General features: G+C 40.1%; 3 protein-coding genes and 1 long non-coding RNA gene across 5 annotated transcripts; 1 reads left to right on the top strand and 3 right to left on the bottom strand.

Annotated features, from left to right (window-relative positions):
- Positions 1-4,654: 4,654 nt before the first annotated feature.
- LOC134662501 (protein SPT2 homolog) lies at positions 4,655-13,578 on the bottom strand. Its single transcript, XM_063518747.1, has 9 exons — positions 13,360-13,578; positions 12,756-13,152; positions 11,923-12,033; positions 10,790-10,949; positions 9,574-9,707; positions 7,495-8,343; positions 7,018-7,138; positions 5,694-5,782; positions 4,655-4,766 (listed from the first exon to the last, which is right to left on the bottom strand). Exons 1-9 carry the CDS (start codon positions 13,414-13,416, stop codon positions 4,678-4,680), a joined length of 2,007 nt encoding a protein of 668 aa, XP_063374817.1. The 5' UTR covers positions 13,417-13,578; the 3' UTR covers positions 4,655-4,677.
- Positions 13,579-14,178: 600 nt separating this feature from the next.
- Positions 14,179-17,786, top strand: LOC134662482 (large ribosomal subunit protein uL15). The gene is made up of 4 exons (XM_063518715.1): positions 14,179-14,325; positions 14,486-14,583; positions 16,712-16,864; positions 17,628-17,786. Exons 2-4 carry the CDS (start codon positions 14,551-14,553, stop codon positions 17,754-17,756), a joined length of 315 nt encoding a protein of 104 aa, XP_063374785.1. The 5' UTR covers positions 14,179-14,325; positions 14,486-14,550; the 3' UTR covers positions 17,757-17,786.
- A 1,990-nt stretch (positions 17,787-19,776) lies between these two features.
- On the bottom strand, positions 19,777-20,489 carry LOC134662536 (uncharacterized). Its single transcript, XR_010098079.1, has 2 exons — positions 20,363-20,489; positions 19,777-20,212 (listed from the first exon to the last, which is right to left on the bottom strand). It is a non-coding gene; the product is annotated as an uncharacterized LOC134662536 (long non-coding RNA).
- Positions 20,490-20,492: 3 nt separating this feature from the next.
- On the bottom strand, positions 20,493-22,444 carry LOC134662508 (uncharacterized). Of its 2 annotated transcripts, none has more exons than XM_063518760.1 (2): positions 22,228-22,444; positions 20,493-21,836 (listed from the first exon to the last, which is right to left on the bottom strand). In XM_063518760.1, the coding sequence occupies exons 1-2, from the start codon at positions 22,310-22,312 to the stop codon at positions 20,575-20,577; spliced, it is 1,347 nt and encodes a 448-aa protein (XP_063374830.1). In that variant the 5' UTR covers positions 22,313-22,444; the 3' UTR covers positions 20,493-20,574. The 2 variants fall into 2 exon arrangements, with proteins under 2 accessions (XP_063374830.1, XP_063374831.1); XM_063518761.1 differs by having other exon boundaries at positions 22,096-22,230.
- Positions 22,445-22,962: the final 518 nt, after the last annotated feature.

Here is a 22,962-nt window from a genome sequence, read left to right as displayed (position 1 = left end):
GGCTCTCTTGTGCTCTTGATTAGTCTTGATTGTTCAAAAACCGATAGCAAAGTTTCAGTTTATTCACATGTGAGGCAAAGTAGGCAATCAAATGCAAATTTTGAGTTGTTTTCTTATGTTTACTGGTGGAATTGACTTTTAAATGATGATTTTAAATGATACAAACTTAATAACATTCATTTTGATTTGGGTTTGTTTGAATGTTACAGTTAATATTTTCTTCGGGTTGGTGTGGTGAACATTTTTGTGTTTCACTCGGGGGCAAATTTTGTTTAACCCTAGTGCTTTGAAACGCTCAAGGTTCCATTTTTCGGCCTACTCGTTACGCTCGTGGTTCAATTTTGGAATCTTTCGCTTGCTCGGGTATCAATATTAGCACGAGCGGTTAAACAACAACGTTGCCCCCTTGTAAAACAAATAACTTTTTTATAGTCTAGCTAGCAAACCAATTTGTTAGTAGAAAAAGAAAACCAAACATTTTTATTACACGGTAAATAAAGCGCTCCTGCTGAGAGAAGAGCAAGGAAATAACATAGAGGTACCGAAGAAATGGTAGATCTATATTGAATAAGTTTGTAATTCTTTTCCACCATTGACATAGATATCTAGGGACTGGTTTTACGGGCAATAATAATGAGGCATGACAGGGGCCAGTACAGCGGTGTGAAATCGCTACAACGCGATTGGTGGATGAGTTCGCATCACGCGCGCGATTGGTTGACGAGTTCGCATTACGCGCGCTATTGGTCGCAACTAGTCGCGTTAGACTGCACGATTGGCTGGAATTCTTGGGTAGCACCGCTAAACTAGTACGATGTTTAGTGCCCCATTAGCCCGTCCTTAGATATTATACGTCAATGTTTTTCACGTTCACTCGTGAATGCATTGGACTATTGGACTAGTCCACACCCAGGGATGTTAAGGCAAACCATAGTGCTTTGTCGATAAAAAAAAGTCTTAGTTTCCTATCAGCTATCTGAGGGTCAAATTTAGACATGTTAGCTCCGATGTGCGAGCGGGATGTCGCTATAATACGCGTATAGCCTTGTCTCGCTCAAACATCGGCGACAAGGGAATCAACCACATCCAAAGTGATAGATAACCGCCTTATCTAAATACGCTGTAGGAAAACCCGGAAAAGGTCAAAACTAAAACACTTTAGGTAACTTGCTCAATATATAGAAATTTAATAATATATTTTTTTATTTTTCTCACTTGTCATGAAGCTATACAACTGTACAAGTTTTACAATTTACTACACTTAATTAAACAACAGTTAAGACTTAATAAAGCTTTGGTTTCCTCCGAAAGCGGTGCCGTCATATAGCGGCCGTCTCCATACAAATACTACGACATCCATATTTAGCCGTATTATTTAGTATGGAGACGGCCGCTATATGACGGCATCGCTATCCTAGGAAAACCGATCTTAAGTAAGCATACATTTGGGAAATAAAGAGCTGTAGTATAGTGCGTCAAGCAAATCTTGTCAGTAGCAATGTACTGCAAATTAAAGTAGGGTAACACCATGTAACACTCAAAGAGCAGAATTGCGCTAAGAAAAGCAGCAATGTACATCGAATCAAAACGTGTTTATTTTTCCGCCCTTCATACGTCAGTTCGAGTGAATTATCATAACCTCAAATTTTAGTAATGTTTACCGTCAACGAGCATGATTGTACATTGTAGGCACCTTAGCTTTGCTTGAGGTCATGCATAATCTTGGTATTTAATGGTGACAGCAGAAATTTCTCTTGAAATAGAAACGATTCAGAATGTAAACAATAAGATGATGGCTGTCATTCACGATCCACATTCCACAGATAACACATAGATGACACGCGATTTTGGAATTATTCGAACACAGTGTTGCTAACCCGCGATTTTTCAAATTTGCCGCCTTTTACTACTGACAAGATTTGGTTGATCCAGTATAGTTGTGAGATTGAGATCTTAGTAATGGCTCCTCTACACGATGGGCCAACGCCGGCCACTCCAAGGGACGCAGCCATGCGGTAGAATGAGATAGCAATATCACTTGCTCCCTCTAACACATAAATGCGTCCCTTGGAGTGGCCGGCGATGGCCCATCGTGTAGAGGAGCCATAAAGTACAAAGCGGTCCCACTACAATAGGGATGATGCCACATGTTGAATTTTATAACAAAATCTAGTAAAATAGATAGCAGATGAGCAATTTATCACAATAATGTGGATATTTTAATAATGTATGGATATAATACAAAAATACAGGACCTGAAAGTTTCAAAATATAAGTTTACTTTTTAACTTTCTAAAAGGAAAAAAGTATGGGTAAAGCTTTGGTTTCCTCCGATAGCGGTGCCGTCATATAGCGGCCGTCTCCATACAAATACTACGACATCCATATTTAGCCGTATAATTTAGTATGGAGACGGCCGCTATATGACGGCACCGCTATCCTAGGAAAACCGATCTTAACTGTCAGGGCAACTGTATTAGAGTGGAAAGTAGTGACGTTATATGAAATTAAATAAAGGAAGACCCCTCTTACTCAGTTGTCTCTTTCTAAACGTGACCTGAACTGCTAGGTCTGCTAGTGCAAATTAGTTCATAGCGTACATTTTTTGTTGATTGTTTTGGCATACTTTGCCTACTATAAATCACACGAAAGTCAGCTTGTTTCAATTCTAATACAACCACAACTAAACGTAGGTGAACTATAACCATTGATTTAATTTATTCGCCATAATATTGTACAAAATGTACTAACTAAATCTAATAATTAATATTATATATTTATATTATTCACACTCGTGTCATACAGGATTACAGACACAAAGAAAATTGTCCGCAATTCATTGTGATTATATGTAACAAAAGCAATCATAATTATATTTACTATGACAAAATAATAAATTGTGAAAATATTTATTAGTAAGTATATTAAAAATATTAAAACGGGTCACTGACATATATATAATAATAATCCCCTTTTTAATATATTTAATATGTCCGTGTCTCACGGAAGTTTTTTTACTTATTATTAAATTAAAAAATTAAATTAAAATTAAAATTCTTTATTTGGTAGCATACAATTTTTCATAATTGGGCTGGTACCTCTTTTTAAGTATTGTAAATTATGTTCTATTCTATATTATTCCTACCCCGCCCCAAACCGGTGCAAACAGATAGATGTTATATTTTTGACGGCAAAGAAGCCATTTTGACGTAGGCTGGTTTTTATCGAAAGGAGACTCTAGGTTCACAACACTTCTGAACAGTTACTAAGGCACCCTCTAGCGAGAAACAGTCACACGATAGGCAGGGACGTCAAGATTACAGATCTTCCGTATCAGACATCATTAAAATTGGACAGAGAGTATGTATAGCTGGTCAAGCAAATCTTGTCAGTAAAAAAAGCGAAATTCAAATTTTCTATGGGACGATATCCCTTCGCGCCTACATTTTTCAAATTTGCCGCCTTTTTCTACTGACAAGATCTGCTTGGCCAAGTATATAATAAATAAATAATAATAAATATTATAGGACATTCTTACATAGATTGACTAAAGCTTTGGATTCCTCAGAAAACGGTGCCGTCATATGACGGCCGTCATATAGCGGCCGCAAAAGACGGCCGTCTTTACGGTGGCGACATGTGGAAAGTACCACGGCGTCATAACACACCGTCATCCACCAAGGTCAAAGCGGCCAATTTGAAAAATGTAGGCGCGATGGGATAACGTCCCATAGAAAATTTGAATTTCGCGCCTTTTCCTACTAACAAGATTTGCTTGATCATCTATAATTTACTTGGAGGATGAAATATCATCAGAAGAGGAAAGTATACGTTGACAATCAACGTAACGTAACGCCGTCTAGGAAACCGCGCCATCTTGTTTACATAGACAACGTTCTAGTGACGTCAGTCAACAACGCTATATAGCGGCCGTAATATGACGGCACCGTTTTCGGAGGAATCCAAAGCTTCAAGTCCCACAGTAAGCTCAAGAAGGCTTGTGTTGTGAGTACTCAGACAACGATATACATAATATATACAAATACATAAATAGGTACATAGAAAACACCCAAAACTCAGGAACAAATATCTGTGCTCATCACACAAATAAATGCCCTTCGAGGGATTCGAACCCATCAGGACCGCGGCTTCACAGGCAGGGTCACTACCCACTAGGCCAGACCAGTCGTCAATATATGTAGTACTATTAATATGTCTATTCTGTATCCTCCTCAGAAATCGTGGTTTTGTTTTTGAATTTGGAACTCTTTTTTTACTCTATAAAAGTTCAGAACAGATTGTGGAATATGTACATTACATAAATGTGTACGCGGGGCATAGACTAGGAATCCTCTAGACTGAGCATAGTAACGCTACCCCCTCTGCCACTTATACGGTAGTTTTACTCCATCTTCGAGTCAATCCCGTGCCGTGATGGGTCCGTGTCTTTGAACGGACCAATCACGGCACGGGATTCGCTCACCTCGTCCCCCCGCACCCCCGTATTTTTGGCAGCATCGGTGTTTCATGAAATAATTGCTCTAAACTCAGTCTAGAGGATTCCTAGTCTATGACGCGGGGTGTTAGGAGCGTAGGTATGATTACTGATTAGTTGAGTGGGCGTCAGGCGTGAGGGCGGGCGCGGCGCTAGGGTGGCGCGGCGCTAGGGTGGCGCGGTCACTCGTCGCTGATGCGGCGTTTCTTCTTGACCGCCTTCTTCTTCTCCATGGCCTCCATGCGCATGTCCTCCAGGTCCTCCATGATGCCTGGAAAGAGAAAGGTGTATTGTCAACGGGGAAATGAGAGATAGCACGATTGAGAGCTATTTACACTCTCATATTAAGTGAGACAGAATGGTAGCCGCAAGTTGTCTGAGGGACTCTATACATTAATACACAGACTTCGAGGTATCGCTGGTCACGCCTACAACTTGAACGTGGGTAGTACATTTCGTTTCAACACATTATGAGCAGGTAACGAAGTTTTTTGTTAGTAATTTAAGATGCAACAATCCCTTGATTTCTAGAATAACATTTGTAAGGAGTTTTTTTTTTCTAAGGTATTATCCAAAATATTGCAATCGGTTAAAAACCGCGTAAAACGAAACGTTGATATACGCTGCGATACGTTCTCATTCCATTTTATCGCTCTATCATACTCTGATGTGCCGATAATACGCAAGTGCCCCTGTATATGGCTCGTTTCGTAGGTTTCGTGTTTTTATGTAGGTGAGGTACCGATATATATCGTCGGCAAAAATCGCAAACCTCGTAACTCCATTTCAAGAACATTCCATTTGCAACTTTGATTTGAAAGACTCTTAAACTCATTTGGAGGATAGGATGTTTGCGACTTTAGCTGACGATATGACGAGTTGTTTCTTTCCGAACACCCGGCTATAGTTCGTTTTTTTTAGCATTAGAAAGAACTTGAAAGAAGGTAAGCGATTTTGACATGTCTTTTAATTGAAAAACATTTTTAAAAAATCAATAACTATTACTTATGAAAGCAGAAGACTATAAAAGATCGTATTAGATTCATAACTGTTACATATTTACCGTAACTTATTTTAATAAATGTGTTTTTCAATTAAAAGACACATCAAGATTGTTTACCTTATTTCTAATGCTAAAAAAAACGAAGTATAGCTGACGAGCGAGCCTGGGGAGTGTGCGGACATGGTGCGGACTCACCGATCTTCTTGCTGATGTACTCCTCGCGCTGCTGGCGCGCGAAGCTCGACTCCATCGTCGGGTCGTCGTCGTCGTCCATGTACCGATACCTGCACACCATACACATTTACTAACGTGTACAAACATTTCAAAATAAATACATTTTCTAACCTAAACCCTTTGACCGCCAAAGATGTCATTTGATGCGCGCGTCTACAACCTAATATCAAGCTTCGTGCTTTCCGGCAAGGTTCACGATGACGCGCCGCACACGATAGGCGTGGCGTTCGAAGGGTTAAGGTCTGTGAGGTGAAAAAGTTTATCAGGGCTATGTCCAGAAGCATTTCGTTCGTTCGACTTTTCGCCTCTATCGCTCGAATACGCAAGAGCTATAGAGAGGCAAATAGACGATTTCGAATCTGAATCTTTGATGAATTTTACAGATGAGATTTAGAATTTCCATATAGTATTTTTTGTTGAGGATATACATGGTTAGGGTATTTGACTACTAGTCAAATCAGTTTCTTTTTTCGAACTGTCAAAACGATTTTGCTACTGTGGAATTTATATGACACACTAGCATGTGACGATACAATCAAATAACCTACTCTTTACAGTTTTATACGGGTTTTAAAATAAAAATTGTGACTAAAAATAACTGCTGTCTACGTTTCTCTATTAATCTTCAGGTGGTCATTTATTTTAAATCATTTATTTTAAATACAGTCAAATACCCTATTATAACACTGATAGGGTTTTGCACCCCACCAGGCGTGGCTCACTCCGCGATTTCGTCGCGTCGCAACAAGTACATCCGTCCCACACCAATTTTGGTGGCTAGCCATAGGCCACGCGTGGCGCTTGCGCCACCTAGCGGTCATATCTGTCGTAATCGTAATAGACGCATTTTGTTAGAGAGTGAATCTTCTGTACCTAGTACTATTATTTATTCTGTGACCCCGCTCCAGTATGTGAGCGAGACAGCGCAATGACATATAGAGCGATGTACCGCTCGCACACTGGAGCGTCGTTCAGATTCGCGTCCAACGTGAACGTGTGTAGGAACAACATGAATCTAGTATAACTGGATTGGGCATGAGTGGTGGGGATGACTGACAGAACGGGATAGTCTTATGTATCTTTCAGTAGGAGTAGCAGCGAAAGCGCTATTATTGTTTGTCCTTGTCACAGTCTCACATCTTGTTTTATTCCCCACCGTAAATTGACCACCGTGATTGGTCGAATTCATTTGTTGCCCACCATAACAATTTATATGTTTTGTCCCTGACGGAGGCACGCGTAGACCACTTCTATAGGGTGCTACCTTCTATGAGGAACAACTAACTTGGACTTGTCGTATCCGAAGATCTCCTTGATGTGGGTCGAGTAGTCCATGTTCTCGTCGCCGTCGTCGATGAAGTCCTCCATCTCAGAGTCGTACTCCGACTCCGAGTCGATGGCGCGCCCTGTCCGACAACGCAACCGTTTACAATCATACAGTGCCGACCCGAGCCCTTGGTCAGGGCATAGAGAAAAAAATACATAGAGTGCTCACTCCATACATCAGTTCAGACTATTAGTTTCAGACAATAGATGTAGCACCGACCGGAAAGTCTTATGCTGTTGAGATAAGACTTTCCGTTCAGTGCTACATCTATTGTCAAGTAGCAGTACTGATAGTTCCGCTACTCGATGCTAGATGTGGACACTGAAAGTAATAGTCTGAACTGATGTATGGAGTGAGCACTCTATGTATTTTTTTCTCTATGGTACAACAAAATTTAATAGCTAACATTCCATTTCCCGTTTAGGATACACTCACGTTTCTGTTTCTTTCTCGGATCTTCCATCTTCCTGTTCGCGTCGGGCCGCTTGGCGGGCTTGTCCTTGGCGAGCGAGCTGACGTGCTTGTCGAAGTCGAACGAGTTGTTTATGGCGGGTTTGGCGGCCGCGGCCGGCGCTTTGCCGGCCCGCTCGTCCGGGCGCCGGGCAGGCCTACTTTCCGGCGGACGCTTGCCGTTCTCCTGCGGAACCCTTTGCTTGGCTATAGCTCGGTCTCTGTCGCTCGTTCTCGCGTCCTCTTTACTCTTCTGTGGCAGTTTGCTCTGCGAACTCTCGCCGTTTTTGTTAGGTATTGTAAATTTCTTATCGTTAGAATTTTTATCTATCCTGTATGTGTTCTGGCTTTTTAGATCTATACTCTTTTTGACCTCCTGCCGTGGGGATTGGTCCTTGGAGCTTAATTTGCTTCTGTCTACGTCTTTGCTAGGTTTGTCGTAAGATTTACTGGATTCTAATTTCATCTTTGTTTTATCTAATCTGTCTCTATCTCTATTTAGTCTTTCCATTTCTCTGTCTATCCTTTCTCTTTCCGCCTTCAACTTATCGAGTCTTTCCCTGTCTAGTCGCTCCTTTTCTCTGTCCGCTCTGTCCCTGTTTTGCCTCGCCCTCTCTTTCTCTCTCTGCAACTTGTCGGCCCTGTCCCGGTCACTGGATGGTTTGTCTTTGCTTCGCTCGTATGTTTTAGTGCTGTCATTTTTGTGAGAGTTGGAGCCGGAATTGGAAGACTGGTTGGTAGACGTTTTCTCGCCGATTTTAGGAATTCTCCCAAATCCACTAGGCATCTGTTTCTTTTCTCTGTCAGCAGGCTTGTCTCTTTCTTCCCTTTGAGCTGGAATTAAAATAAGAATGCAACTCTTTAAGATAATATATAGCTGGTCAAGCAGATCTTGTTAGTAGAAAAAGGCGGCAGATTTGAAAAATGTAGGCGCGAAGGGAAATCGTCCCATAGAAAATTTTAATTTCGCACCTTTTTTTACTGACAAGATTTGCTTGACCAGCTATGTTTATAAAATATAAATTGCAAGAAAAAGTCAATAGTGTTGTATAAGGAAGCAACTTGGTTCAATACATTATTTCAATAAAACCTACCAGGGGTTTTTCAAACGACTTTTGCCAAACTATATTATTTTTGTAGGACCTGTAGGACAAGTCGTTTGTCAGTGGATTATAGGCAGAGAAAAATCATACTGTATTTTACAGTACATATGGGGGGGGCTACTTTTCCGCACTAGTGCGTAAAATAGCACTTTTCGTGCGTATGTCGAAACTTTAAAGTGCCATATGTACTGTAAAACGTTGTTCGATACACGTGCGAATAAGTAATTCGCAACTCGTGTCGATTTAAAACACTCCCTTCGGTCGTGTTTTAATTTATCGCCACTCGTTTCGAATTTCCTCTTTTTCGCACTTGTATCGAAAATAACTATTTCATATGTTCTAGTTAATAGTTCTGTTATGCTAGTATATTATAATCATAATATATTATGCTGGTAAATAAAACTAAGACATTATCACAAAGACAGAAAACCGCAACCTATCGGTCAAATCAAAGTTGCGCTGACACCGACATCTATATCGTAAGACCCAGGGCAGTGTTTGTGCATTTGAATTTGAAACTTTCTTTTATTTCTATAGTTCAAAACTCGATTTTAATTTTGCACTAGCCGTAAAAGTGCATGGCGACTTTGTGAATGAATTCATTCATAATTTCGCAGCTCACCGTACGTGAGAACTTACGAGGCTACAGGTACTCCGACCGTGTAAATATCCCATTCCTTTTGACGATAATGTTTGGCGAGGACACAGACAATCCAACCTCTAGACATAGCATAGTCGCGCTACCCCCTCTGCCACACATACGGTAGCGTTACTCCATCTTCGAGTCAATCCCGTGCCGTGATTGGTCCGTGTCTTTGAACGGACCAATCACGGCACGGGATTCGCTCACCTCGTCCCCCCGCACCCCCGTATTTTTGGCAGCATCGGTTTCATGAAACAATTGGCCTAAGCTCAGTCTAGAGGTTGGATTGTCAGTGGGCGAGGATAAAGGCACACTCACGTTTCCGACCGTTGTTTTCGGCGTCGATTCTCTCCTGGCGGCGCTGGCGGCGCGCCAGCTCCTCCTCGTACTCGCGCCGCTGCTTCTTGGTCATCAGCCGCTCCGGCTCCGACTCCGACTTGGCCGCCACCGGCCTGACAAACAAGGCAGCCTTCAAACACATTCCCAGCGAAATACCCTAATGGCTCCGTTTCATTGGTTGATACCGGGGATGTTGCGAATATCCGCATCCGCAACCGCGGAACTTCCGCATTATTTTCAACATCCGCATCCGCATAAAATCGATGCGGATTTAATGCGGATGCGGATGTGGAACAGGTCGGTACAGGAACGTCTTAGCATCGGCGTAAGTGCTAGACTGCTAGGTAATTTAGTCATTAACCAAAACAACCTATTAGAAATGAGCAGTCAAGCGTGAGTGGGACTTAATGTACGGAACCCTTGGAACGCGAGTCCGACTCGCACTTGGCCGGTTTTTTGAAATAAAAATTACTAAAATGTAATATTTGACGTTCTTTATGGTACTATCTTGACATCCGCATCCGCATCCGCGGATGTGAGCCTTTAAAAATCCGCATCCGCATCCGCGGATGTCAAAAAATCGGCATCCGCAACATCCCTGGTTGATACAGAGCGTGGCACTCCCCGCAGGCATGGGTTAAGGAGATCTCCTGTAACCCGCGTGATCTCCTGGGCCTATCGACGCCTAACGACACAACCGATTGTGCCTGCCTGAGTGAAACAGGCAGCTCATTCCACAGCTTCACTGGACGCACTGCGAAGGACTTGTTGTATCCTCGAGATTTGTGAGGAGGGATGGCAAGTGATAAATTCGCGCTCGAACGCAGACGGTGGCCACTGCCTTCAGCCAGAAATTGAAATATTTTGAGAGAGGTATAAAGGTGAAGAAGGTGTAAAAAGAGATATGTATGGAGTTAAGTACTGTAATTTATTTTAGAGCTAAAATCTTAAAATTAAAAGGTTATAGAATAAACCTTTAAGGCTGTCCGTTACTTTATAGGCGCCTTCGGCGCATCAAAATACGGACTCGAAACCTGCTCCATAACACGAGCTTGCATACACACGTCGATTAATAATGTTGATAATGGTAGAGTATTGTAGTGTATGCAAATATTATATACTTATTTTTTTTAAAGAGCCTATCCACCTTAGTAACATGTAGTCTGTGCGTGTGAGCAGATACTTTTTCTAATACCTGGGCACTTCGAGCGGGGCGCTTTTTTTCTCCTCGGCCAGCTTCAGCAGCTGGTTAAAGTCCATGGGCGGCGGCGCTGGCTTGCGGAACTTTGGCTTCTCGGGTTTCTCATCTTTTCGTTTCTCTGGCTCATACTTTTGAGGAGGACTTGATTCTCTTTCTGAAAACATAAACAAAATAAGTAATGAAATGATAAGCACGGCTATAATATAGCGAATTCAAGATAAATGTTACCAAATGGTTTATTAGGTCTTTCTTCTCTTGACAGAAAACATATTCACAAGTTACTTTGGGTTATAGAGTTGGTTTTTCATTTTGCGTGTCAATATGATTCGGGCGCATATTTTATGAATGAACCACATACTTTATTATGGGGTAATAGAACATAATTAGTATTCCAAATTTTATATTAAAGGAAAAAATGGAAAAAGTTACGCTTCCGGCAGGACTTGAACCCGCATCCTCCGCAATCCGTGCGTTGCTCTTAACCAATTGAGCTACGGAAGCCTACCAGGACATCGCAAATCTTTCCATCCCTTCCTTTATGCATACACGCCATAAGGGTGGCATATACCGACATCTACCGAAAGACGATTACATCTTTTGACGGCACCGGAGTCTCAAGTTGCATTGAGTATTCACCAGTAACAATGTGCTAACCCATACTAAATCAATTTTTTAACAAGCAGATACGTCTGCGAGCGATATTCCAAATTTTATATTAAAGGAAAAAATGGAAAAAGTTACGCTTCCGGCAGGACTTGAACCCGCATCCTCCACAATCCGTGCGTTGCTCTTAACCAATTGAGCTACGGATCGGAAGCCTACCAGGACATCGCAAATCTTTCCATCCCTTCCTTTATGCATACACGCTATAAGGGTGGCATATAGCGACATCTACCGAAAGACGATTACATCTTTTGACGGCACCGGAGTCTCAAGTTGCATTGAGAATTAGTATTTTGTATGCAGTAGCAAGCAGCAAATGGTTTCTGATGTATTCTCAACATGACTTGGGATTGAGACTTTGTCATTAGAAGTGTAATTTTGTCTATCCCATCAAAAACTTAAGACATAGAAAAGTACAAGTGTCACGAGCCAAAAGTTCTAAGTAAACTAATAATAATACACACCACCATTTTCTGTCCTCCGCCTTCTCTTGTGTGGGACAGGATCATCCTCATGTGCCAGGGCATTCTTCACTCGTTCCATGGTGCCTTTCAAATCTGTCTTTACACTCTTCTCTGAAAGAAGATAATATGTGAATTAAAATACTTAGATAATAGTGTTTCTTATCATAAAACAGTAGCCCTCTACCTCCCGTCCATGAAGAAGTTTCCCGTTTTTACCTAAAGGGTGTGCGTTTGAAGAGATAAGGGCTGAAAGTTTCGCCCAGACCCAGAAGCAGCTTCGTTTTGTTTTTGAATTTTGAACCTTAACTTAATAAACTAAAGTTCAGAATAGATCGTGAAATATATACGTACAAACATTTGTACCTGGTGTGGTGTCTCGGGTCTCGGAGGCTAGACATTTCTAGAACAGTCCAGAACATTCGAGAGCATTATACAGCATTTCAGAACCTTCTGTAATGTTTTTGAATGTTCGAGAACATCCTAGATCACTGTGGAACATCCCAGGACACTTTCGAATGTTCTGGAACATTCCATTTATTGAAGGAATGTTGTCGAATATTCGGATATACAAAATAGGTTTATAAATGGTCCACAATTTTCGAGAACATCCTAGATCATTAGGGAATATTCCAGAACACTCTAATGTTGTGGAAAGTGTTTTTTACAACTACCACACAATCAGATGTCAACTCTCTGAGCGAAGCCGGGTACCTCAGCTAGTTTTTTATATATAACATAAAGTATTTATCCCTCACAAACACTTACTTGTCACTTTTTTAAATCATTTACACACAAATCCCCAGGGTATGATGAGGACATAAAATTCAACTTACTGCCCGTAGGAAATTTGGGTTCATCAGGTATCTTGCTATATTTCTGCATCAATTTTCCATAGAAAGCAGCTGCCTCCTGAGATTCATATCCATAGTCATCTTGGTCCGGCTGATCTGGACCCGCCCTGGTGACAGCTGTGTTGTCGTGGTCCACTGCATCATCTATCACAGACTTGTTAGCAGACTTGATAGTCTTCAGAGTCTTTTGAATCTTCCGCAAAGCCTTGGGGTCACGCATAGCATGCAGCTCATCCTTCTTCTTCTGAACTTCCAGTTGTTTCTGCCTTTCTTCTTCATCTTTCTTAGCTAAAAACTTTAATATATTCTCCGACAACTTGTCCTTTTGCCGTTGTTCTTTCTTTGGCGGATCGAATCCAGCTCTGTAGTATGTGTTGCGCTAAAAACAAAGTACTTGAACTTATATTTGTCTGTTAACGGTGGTGATTAACAATACGAAAAGTAAAAATGCTTATGATAAACCATTTTCCATGAGTATTCAATAAGACAGCGCAGCAGCAAAAGAATAATTATAACATTGCGTATTCAAACTTTATTTATATAGGGCGCAGCAATATGTATTCACGAAACCTAAAAATGAACTCACAGATGACTTTTGTTGTTGATTTCGTTGAGCAGCTAGCAATGTCTCCCGGAACTCCATTTTTGGTGGTTTGTTAGAATATGATACACAATAACGTAACTAAAACAAAATCATAATAAGTTTTTATCAAATCATCTACGAATTTTAGCAAAATACGTGTCAGACTTCACTTCGACACACAACCCGAGCCATTTTCTGGAAACGTACTGAATCGAGTTACCAGCTGCGAGGACTCAAATAGAAGTCAATCTTATTTTGAGTCGGTAACATCATCCTAATAGCCATAGCACACTACCGCACCGCACCAAGGTCACCGTGCGGTGCGGTAGTGTGTTGTCACTTTTATTAAGCCATATTAAGCGCACCGTCATCGGCCGTCTCCATACTAGAATACCTGTAAAGCTTTGGTTTCCTCCGAAAGCGGTGTCGTCATATAGCGGCCGTCTCCATACAAATACAACGACATCCATATTTAGCCGTATTATTTAGTATGGAGACGGCCGCTATATGACGGCACCGCTATCATAGGAAAACCGATCTTAAGGGGGCTTCGCGACTCGACTCGACTCGAGGGTTGCTCGAGGGGCGCTCTCGACCGCAATCTATGTGCGGTGCGGTAGTGTGGCTGACCCTTTTATATACATTTTTATTCCTGGCAACTCCGAAATTTGACACATGTCAAATTTGAATTTCATCCATTCTTTTTCTTTTGTGAATTTGACGTTGAAGCCGAGAATATGGTTGGTGTTTATTTCCCAATGTTTTATCCAATTTTATCAATAAAATCGTGTTAGGAGTATTTTATTTTCGTGGTGCATATCGTGTAAAAAATGGATATTGTGGTGGTGTAAAGATTATTTTGATTCTATAGTGAAGTTTATCATAACCTACGATTTATTCTGCAGGCCACCTCCAAAAAGAAGACTAGGAAGTTGAGAGGACACGTGAGCCATGGCCACGGTCGTATTGGTGAGTATTTTTTCTCATTTAGCACTTAATGCTGTTAATACACATTACTCTTCTTTAAAGATGTTCGACTAAGATAACCTCAAAATCTCGCTTTTTTTGCTGGTTCCTGGTACCCCAACTAGTACTTTTATAATACATATGTAACATTTCCCCATTCTAGGCAAGCACCGCAAGCACCCTGGAGGTCGCGGTAACGCCGGTGGTGAGCACCACCACAGAATCAACATGGACAAGTACCACCCTGGATACTTCGGCAAGGTAAATAATATCTAATAGAGTTTGACCAAGATAAGTCTGCAGCGATTTTGATAGCTTATAGGCCTTATAGCTTAAAATAACATCAAACTTCTATGAAATTACGATGTTTAAACACTTTAACACTTGCACAGTCTGTGCTGTCATAATCGTTGCAGAGTTATCTTGGTTTAACTCTATCAACCAATTTGTTATTAAAGCTATTGATGCACAATATTTTCTTTTCTTATGAAGAATCAACTTTGGTTACTAACAAAATTTTATAATCTGTGCCCTGTTTATCAAAAGCTTGTAACTTGTAATACAAGTGGAAGTGCCTTTTTGACAGCTTTTGCTAGAAAGAGACTTCCACTTGTATTACAAGTTACATGCTTTTGATAAACAGGGCACTGGTCTCTTATAAATAAGATAATTTAACTTTAAAATGACTATATAAAGTTCAATGTTAGATGTGATTAATTGATTATGCAGTCCTTAAACAGAAAACAGTTTAATATCCTGCCCTCCTAAGGTAAAAGGCCGTATTTTCAAAGAACACTATATGAAAATACGACCTTTTACCTTAGGAGGGCAGTATTGGCGTCTGCTTTTGGGCAAGAATCAAGACATCAAAGATTCTTTCAGAGAACCCTTAATAATTAAAAACAATAAAAAAATGTATTTTCTGCAGCAATAATCGCAAAGTAATAAACTTTAAATATCCATTCTGAAGTTAGCGGTACCCTGCCACGACTATAAATCTCAACAAACGTCTATACTTTGCACTGTAGAAAAACAAATAATGTAATCAAAACAGAATTTATTCTAAAGTTATCAGAAAATAATATTATGTTTAGAGTTGGCTAATGTTGAATATTATTTATGTCTGTAAACATTTGCTTCTTTGGTTTCTAATAACTGATAAAAGACAAATATTTTTTCACCACCAGCTCGGAAAGGCTTACTTTGCACTTCAAAAACGGATAGCAAAGTTGCACTTTGCTATTAGTAATTCACATGTAATCAAATGCAAATTTTGAGTTGTTTTCTTATGTTTGCTGGTAGAATTGACTTTTAAATGGTGATTTTAGATGATAAATATTAATTAACATTCATTTGATTTGGTTTGATATTTTACATTTAATATTTGCTTCGGGTTGGTGTGGTGAAAAATGTTGTGTTTCACTCGGGGGCAAATTTTGTTTAAGCCTCGTGCCTTGAAACCCTCGCAACGCTCAAGATTCCAATTTTTGAATCTTTCGCTTGCTCGGGTATCAATATTAGCACGAGCGGTTAAACAACAACTTTGCCCCCTTGTAAAACCAATAACTATTTACTTTTTAAGGGTTGTTTTTTATTCTTAGTCTTTTTTGTACATCTTTGAACTCCCAAGACATTTCTAATGAGCCCAAACTCTGTGTAGTTGCATTTTATCATAGAGGATTCCTTTGGCCAGTCCAAATTTTGATTGGACACTGAAGTGAACTCAGAGTTCACAAGCACTTACGAGGATAAAATACAGTAGAATCCGCTTATAATGACATCGAAGGGAAATGACAGAGGATGTCATATAAAGCAGAGTTGTAACGCTTCTTATTTTTGTTAAGTTTTCCAAATTAATTTGAAATTCTTTTGTGAGAGATGAGTTTTAAACTTGTAACAAATATCAACTTATCACTGAGAATCAAAACTAAAATACCTTGCACGCCACGAACGCACCAAACGTCCTCGCAGGGAAAGACGTGGTGACGGCCACGAAAACCAGCGAATGTGTCAGTATAACCGAACATAATTTCATGGAAATAAGATTTTTAGGTCATAGTAATCGATTTGTCACTATAAGCGAAGTCATCTTATCCGAATTTGTCACAAAGAATTTTATATGAAAACCAAACATCGCACAGTAATTACGTCATAGTAAGCGGTTGGTCAGTATAAGCGGAGTCATAATAAACGGATTCTACTGTATATTAATTTGGTTTCACAACATAACTTCAAGTTGTCCTTTGATGTAGACCTCCTCCATAGCATTCCATTTATTCCTTTCCTTTGCTGTTTGCATCCACCATACCATACATATACCTCCAGTCCGGATGGGACGGAGACGGCATTATGTACAGTAATACTAACCTAAACTTATGACCATTTCCAGTTGGGCATGAGGAACTACCATCTTAGACGGAACAAGATCTTCTGCCCCGTCCTTAACCTGGACAAGCTGTGGACCCTGGTGTCAGAGCAGTCGCGTCTCAAGCACGCTAATGCCACCGACGGCAAGGTGCCTGTCATCAACATAGTTAAGGCTGTAAGTACATCACTAGAATCAGACTAAAGCTCTGCTAAGCTAAGCTATAAAACTTAGCTATGTCGGCCACTTTGGCTATGTTCACTTGTTCAGCTTATGTTTCAAGTGATATGATACCTGATTAGTTTTAGTATTGGTTTAACTGCGAAATTTGCGTGCGCAAAATTGCTCGCACCCTGCTCACGCTCATTTTACGTTTAAACCAATACTAAACTGATAACTCTGGATCAGGGATGTTGCGAATATCCGCATCCGCAACCGCGGAACTTCCGCATTATTTTCAACATCCGCATCCGCATAAAATTGATGCGGAGTTTAATGCGGATGCGGATGTGGAACAAGTCGGTACAGGAACGTCTTTGTATCGGCGTAAGTGCTAGACTGCTGGGTAATTTAGTCATTAGCCAAAAAAACCTATTAGAAATGAGCAGTCAAGCGTGAGTGGGACTTAATTTATGGAACCCTTGGAACGCGAGTCCGACTCGCACTTGGCCGGTTTTTTTAAATAAGAATTACTACAATGTAATATTTGACGTTTTTTATGTACCTATCTTGACATCCGCGAGCCTTTAAAAATCCGCATCCGCGGATGTCAAAAAATCGGCATCCGCAACATCCCTGCTCTGGATACAGGCAACCACACTTAATTAAGTTTTGTTTGGGCTACCAAGGCCCAATATTGCAATTATAGTATAGTCTTATTTTGTGAAAATTATCCTTCTGTATCTATGACTTAACCGAAGTTTTGTTATTTTTGTAACAGGGTTACCACAAGCTGCTCGGCAAAGGCAAGCTCCCCAAGCAGCCCGTGATCGTCAAGGCGAAGTTCTTCTCGAAAACGGCAGAACAGAAGATCAAGGACGTCGGAGGCGTTTGCGTCTTGTCTGCGTAATTTAAGTATACAATAAAATTCCATTAAAAACCCATTTGTTTATTTTGTGGTCCTTTTATAACGACTGACCTAAAATATTAGGCCAGTCAATTTTTTTTTCGCGGAATTAATTCACAGAAGCTGGAAATCGTAATTTGGTTCTAAATTAGTGTAATCCGAGTTTGCTCCATTCCAGGAGTAGAAAATTTTTTTTTGCTCTTTCAGTTTTTTGCTTGTAGTTCAACGTAAACTGTATGTCCGACGGAAAATTTGCTCTAATCATGATAAAAATTGACATTGAGGATCTGAAAGATACCTTAATATGAATTCGTAGTCAAGATTGTAAAAAATGGCAACCAGTTTTTTTTTTGTATAATTTGTTAAAATCCGAAATTTTTCGCCAGTGTCTGATCCACAACAACCTTGCTGGTAGTCTGTTCGGAAAGAGAAGAGTCGTGGAATGTATTGGATTCCATGACTCTTTCCGCACAGACTAGTGTCACGTACGTAGTGACATTGTACTTGATGGTGGATTCCTTCTACATCGAGTGCTTTTGTCAAGCCATGGTAAAAAGTATCTCCTAAGGCTCCCAAAATGTATCCTCATCCTCCTGGGATGGCGCAAACTCTGATTAAGTATACGCATGTAGAACCAAATGAAGGAATTAAAATGGTTTCCAGCTTACTGGGAATTAATTCCTCAAAACCTCAACACTATTTGACTGGCCTATATCTATTCATGAAAAGAAGTAGGTACATATACATATGAACTTCATAGACCAAATTAACTTAATGCCCACTGGTTCGGCTATTTTGTAGTAGTTTTTTTTTTGTGGAGAACTGGAGGTGCATAAATATTTGGGTTGGTGCATCAGATACGTTTTGTTGAGCAATTGGCGGATTCAAATTTGTCTGACGCATCGGAGCTTCGCATTTCTCGAGCCACTCGATGTGATGTGACGTATAATTAATCGTCGCCGTGGAGTGGCTCGAGAAAATAAGAAAAGACGAGGAGCAGCAGTTACAATGACGTCCCTTAAGACGATTTTTGCCAGTTTCAGACGCCTCTAAGAAGAAATAAGAATAGGCCGATCCCCTGTTTAATATCTGGGAGACCGAGCTTTGCTTGAAAAATACATAAAAACTATACACAAAAATACAAAAAAAAGCGGGCAAGTGCGAGTCGGACTCGCCCATGAAGGGTTCCGTATTTAGGCGATTTATGACGTATAAAAAAAAAACAGTTTAATCATTCTCTTATTTTAGAAGTTACAGGGGTGGGGGGGGACACACATTTTACCACTTTGGAAGTGTCTCTCGCGCAAACTATTCAGTTTAGAAAAAAATGATATTAGAAACCTCAATATCATTTTTGAAGACCTATCCATAGATACCCCACACGTATGGGTTTGAACAAAAAAAATTTTTTGAGTTTCAGTTCGAAGTATGGGGAACCCCAAAAATTTATTGTTTTTTTTTCTATTTTTGTGTGAAAATCTTAATGCGGTTCACAGAATACATCTACTTACCAAGTTTCAACAGTATAGTTCTTATAGTTTCGGAGAAAAGTGGCTGTGACATACGGACGGACAGACAGACATAACGAATCTATAAGGGTTCCGTTTTTTGCCATTTGGCTACGGAACCCTAAAAAAGAGATAAAACCTAGCTAGATCGACTTTTCGCCCCCGAAAACCCCTATACATATAGCAAATTTCATCGAAATCGTTAGAGCCGTTTAATGATATTAGATTACGTAAGAATCGTTTATTTGTAACTACAAAGGTACTATTAATTTTTAAATTTAGGTAATAATCAGATTTTCTTCATCAGCACTTTACTAAGTTCCATTACATATACACAGTTCCAGCCTTCCTTGTAATAAAACATGGTCGTCTCCCGACCCATAAATCGTCTTACTTAATAAAAATGAATGTTGGTATAACCAATGGTTAAGAAGACCACCAGTACCACCACCTGTGCCACCACCTCTGCTTTGCTCCAAGTTCTATTATAAATAGGAAAGAAATAAAAGAAACTGTTTATAAATAATATCATATATTTAATTGCATAAGATAAGTTGCACAGATGCACATATGATTAATAATAGTGTTGAGATTATCTCCTATAGATGTAGTTCGATACTTAGTCTAAGGCAGTATAATGATGAATTAGTACATTCCTGGGACCCAACTCCAGGTGTTGTTAAGATATATCATAATTTTATGAAATACAAACTTGCACCTCAATTTATGTTATCTAAAAAACACAGAATTAGGTTCCTGGTTTAATAACGTAGGTGTGTCTAGTAATAAAAAAAGCTTACAAGCAAATATCTGTTAGCTGCAATTTAACACAAACTTATGATTTTCTCAGTAGTTACTACACATACCATTCAGTAAACAAGCCAATAAGCAGCAGTATACTGCTGGCAAGTGGTTGGTAACTACTCAGAATAAATCAACTTAAACTTACTACTTGCCTTAAGCCCCGTCTCCATATCGCGCGGCAAACTATCGAACATTGGCTCGCGCGGCAGCCGCGCGCAATGGATACCGGGTTGGCTCGCGAGCTAACTCGCTGGGTCACGAGCCAATGTTCGATAGCTTGCCGCGCAATATGGAGACGGGGCTTTATAGGAATTCTATATGTTTAAGGCAAACCATTATGCAAATATTCATAGATAGTTACAACAACTTCAAGTTATTACTATTCATAATTATATCAGGCTAATCCTGGTTACTCTAACAGATGTCTCCCTTTAAATTTTTGTATGTTGTTAGCCCTGCTTTAAACATGTTCAAGTTGTCACTCACAGCAGTAAACCTAGCCATAAACTTTAGGTGTAAATAGTAACAGTGTGAGTTGGTCGTATTTGTTCAACAGGCGTCTGGGCAGTAGACGGACCTTCTCCGGGACGGCCCTGCTTGGCCTTTTTCCTTGCAGCATCACTCTCAGCATAGTACATGCCCAGTCTTGTTTTAATTGCTGCAAGAGCTGCTCCATTAATCTCGTAGTGGAAGATATTAGTGTATCTCCACTGCTTTACCAGAGGACCTCTCCTTCTCTCTTTCTTTACTTTTTTCTCTTTTGCTGGTTCCTCCCGCTCTTGCCCTGGATTTTGATTGTAAGCAATAGCTTGATTTTGAGATGATGATGATGGTTCCGGTTTTGTCTGCAGCACAATGTAGGCAGTTGTTGGTGGGGCCGGGCGTGCTGCAGCTGAGGAGTGAAGTAGAATTCCCATGCTCTGAGCTCCATTTTGAGTCTGATAGAAGTTTGTTTGAGTGCCAGTAGAGGCCAGTGCTGCCGATTGATACTGGTTCTGGAAGTAGTTTTCTGCCAAGTTGACAAGATGGCCACTGCCTGGATATGTCAGTGGGGCAAATGGTTCTTGAGTGACAGGTGGCTGTGGAGGTTGTGGAGGCATTTCATTTGGCAAAGGCATTTCAGAACCTCTTTTAGACTTGGGCATGGTGGCTGTTATGTTTTCTGGATCATATGTCTTAATGTAATCTTTCCACATCTTGGAAATATTTATCTCCAAACCAGCAATTTTATCCAGCCTTATGAAGTCCTTGAGACGGTGAGTGTGAACAATAGAGTAAATATGGTTTTTAATTTGCTCAATCACTGTATTTGGAAGCCGTACTTCTCCAGAGCGACGATGGCTGTTTTTCCCACGGTTGTCACTGGGAAACATAACTCCATCATCCATTTTCTTGCACAATACTCGAACTTTTCGTTCAGTAATGGCATGAATGTTTTTAAAAGCCGTCTGGCAGACCTGGGTCTCGCGTCCCTTGACGCGGATAAAATATTCGAATGTGCAAGTACGCCTGCTGCTAGCCTTGACTCTCTTGCGCTTAACATCCACTTGCCGCATGAGACCGAACAAGTAAGCATTTTGCTCGTCGTGTGTTTTCATGGAATAAAAACCGTGGAATGTTCTCAATCTGATGTCTTCAGGCACTTTCTGGAAACATTTACGGCGGCAATTGCAGTCGGGGCCAGGCTGCTTTGGAGGAACTATTTTGCCATTTGCATTTATGTACTCGAGCCCCGCTATACGGAGACGTTTTTGTTTTTGTTTGTGCCATTCTGAAATCGAAATATTGCATTGAAATCAATTGGCATAAAGATACCTAGCAAGTTTCAATAAAGGAGCGACCCGGATTCATAAACAAATATACAATATATAATGTATATCTCGTGGCACAGTTGTACATGGATGGCGTCTTTTGTAATTCTTTGTTCGTTATCCAGATCAGTTACACAATGAAAAATAATGATTCATCGGTATACCTCAAACATTAGATGCAAAAACTTTACGAGAAACTATTGTAAGTCTTGGTCTTACGTGTCAAGAAAGTATTAAGAGGCAAAATTGGACCATTTCGCGAAGGAAAAATCAAAGAAAGTAATATTTAAGTGAATCTCGATACAGTTAATAAGATAGTACTTTTACTGAATGTGTTATCTTTACACTTACCTTCTGGGTTCCGAGATCGTCGTTTTACAACTTTTCCGTTTTTAGTAAGCTTTATTTTGCGGTCATTACTTGAGACATCCGCCATTTTAATATCGAAGCAAGCTACATACGCATAACCAAATCATCGTAACAGCCACAGCACTGTGAAACAAAACCTACAAAACATTTCTAAGACGAATAACTTATCGCTTTTAATACATTTTCATACAAATATGTCTAAATTGATACGAATAATTAACCTAGGATAATAAAAATGTGCTATATAGTGAGTAGATAATTAATAAAAACTATTTTTGCGAAACTCATTCATAGAATTGAAGTGAAATAACAAAACGCAGAGGAAGCGGCGAAAGCGGAACTCCGTTCACCGACAAATTCTGCGGAATGGCAACATTACTAGGAAGTGTTGCCATTGTCAGAAGACACCAAAGATAAAGACATTTATTTTCTTAAAGTCATAACACACTACCACACCGCAGAAAAGCGAGAAAGAGATATCTTTTTGAATATGGTGCGGTAGTGTGTTATGGCTTTTAGTGATCTTGTCCTATATATTATACTACTCTTTTAGTGCTCTTCCAGCTATTAGAACCATTGAACGACCAACCATTTATCATAGATCCTGATGGTATGAATTTTTTTGTTGTTTAATTAATGATTTTATTTCCATCATCAATTCGTCATAGTTTAAACATTGTCTTGAATATCACGAGTATGATAAACGATAAACGTCAT

Source organism: Cydia amplana, chromosome 3 (genome assembly GCF_948474715.1).
Source record: "Cydia amplana chromosome 3, ilCydAmpl1.1, whole genome shotgun sequence".
Lineage (NCBI taxonomy): Eukaryota > Metazoa > Arthropoda > Insecta > Lepidoptera > Tortricidae > Cydia > Cydia amplana.
The sequence above is the reverse complement of the archived record's forward strand: the minus strand, read 5'-3'. Positions and strand labels throughout refer to the sequence as shown.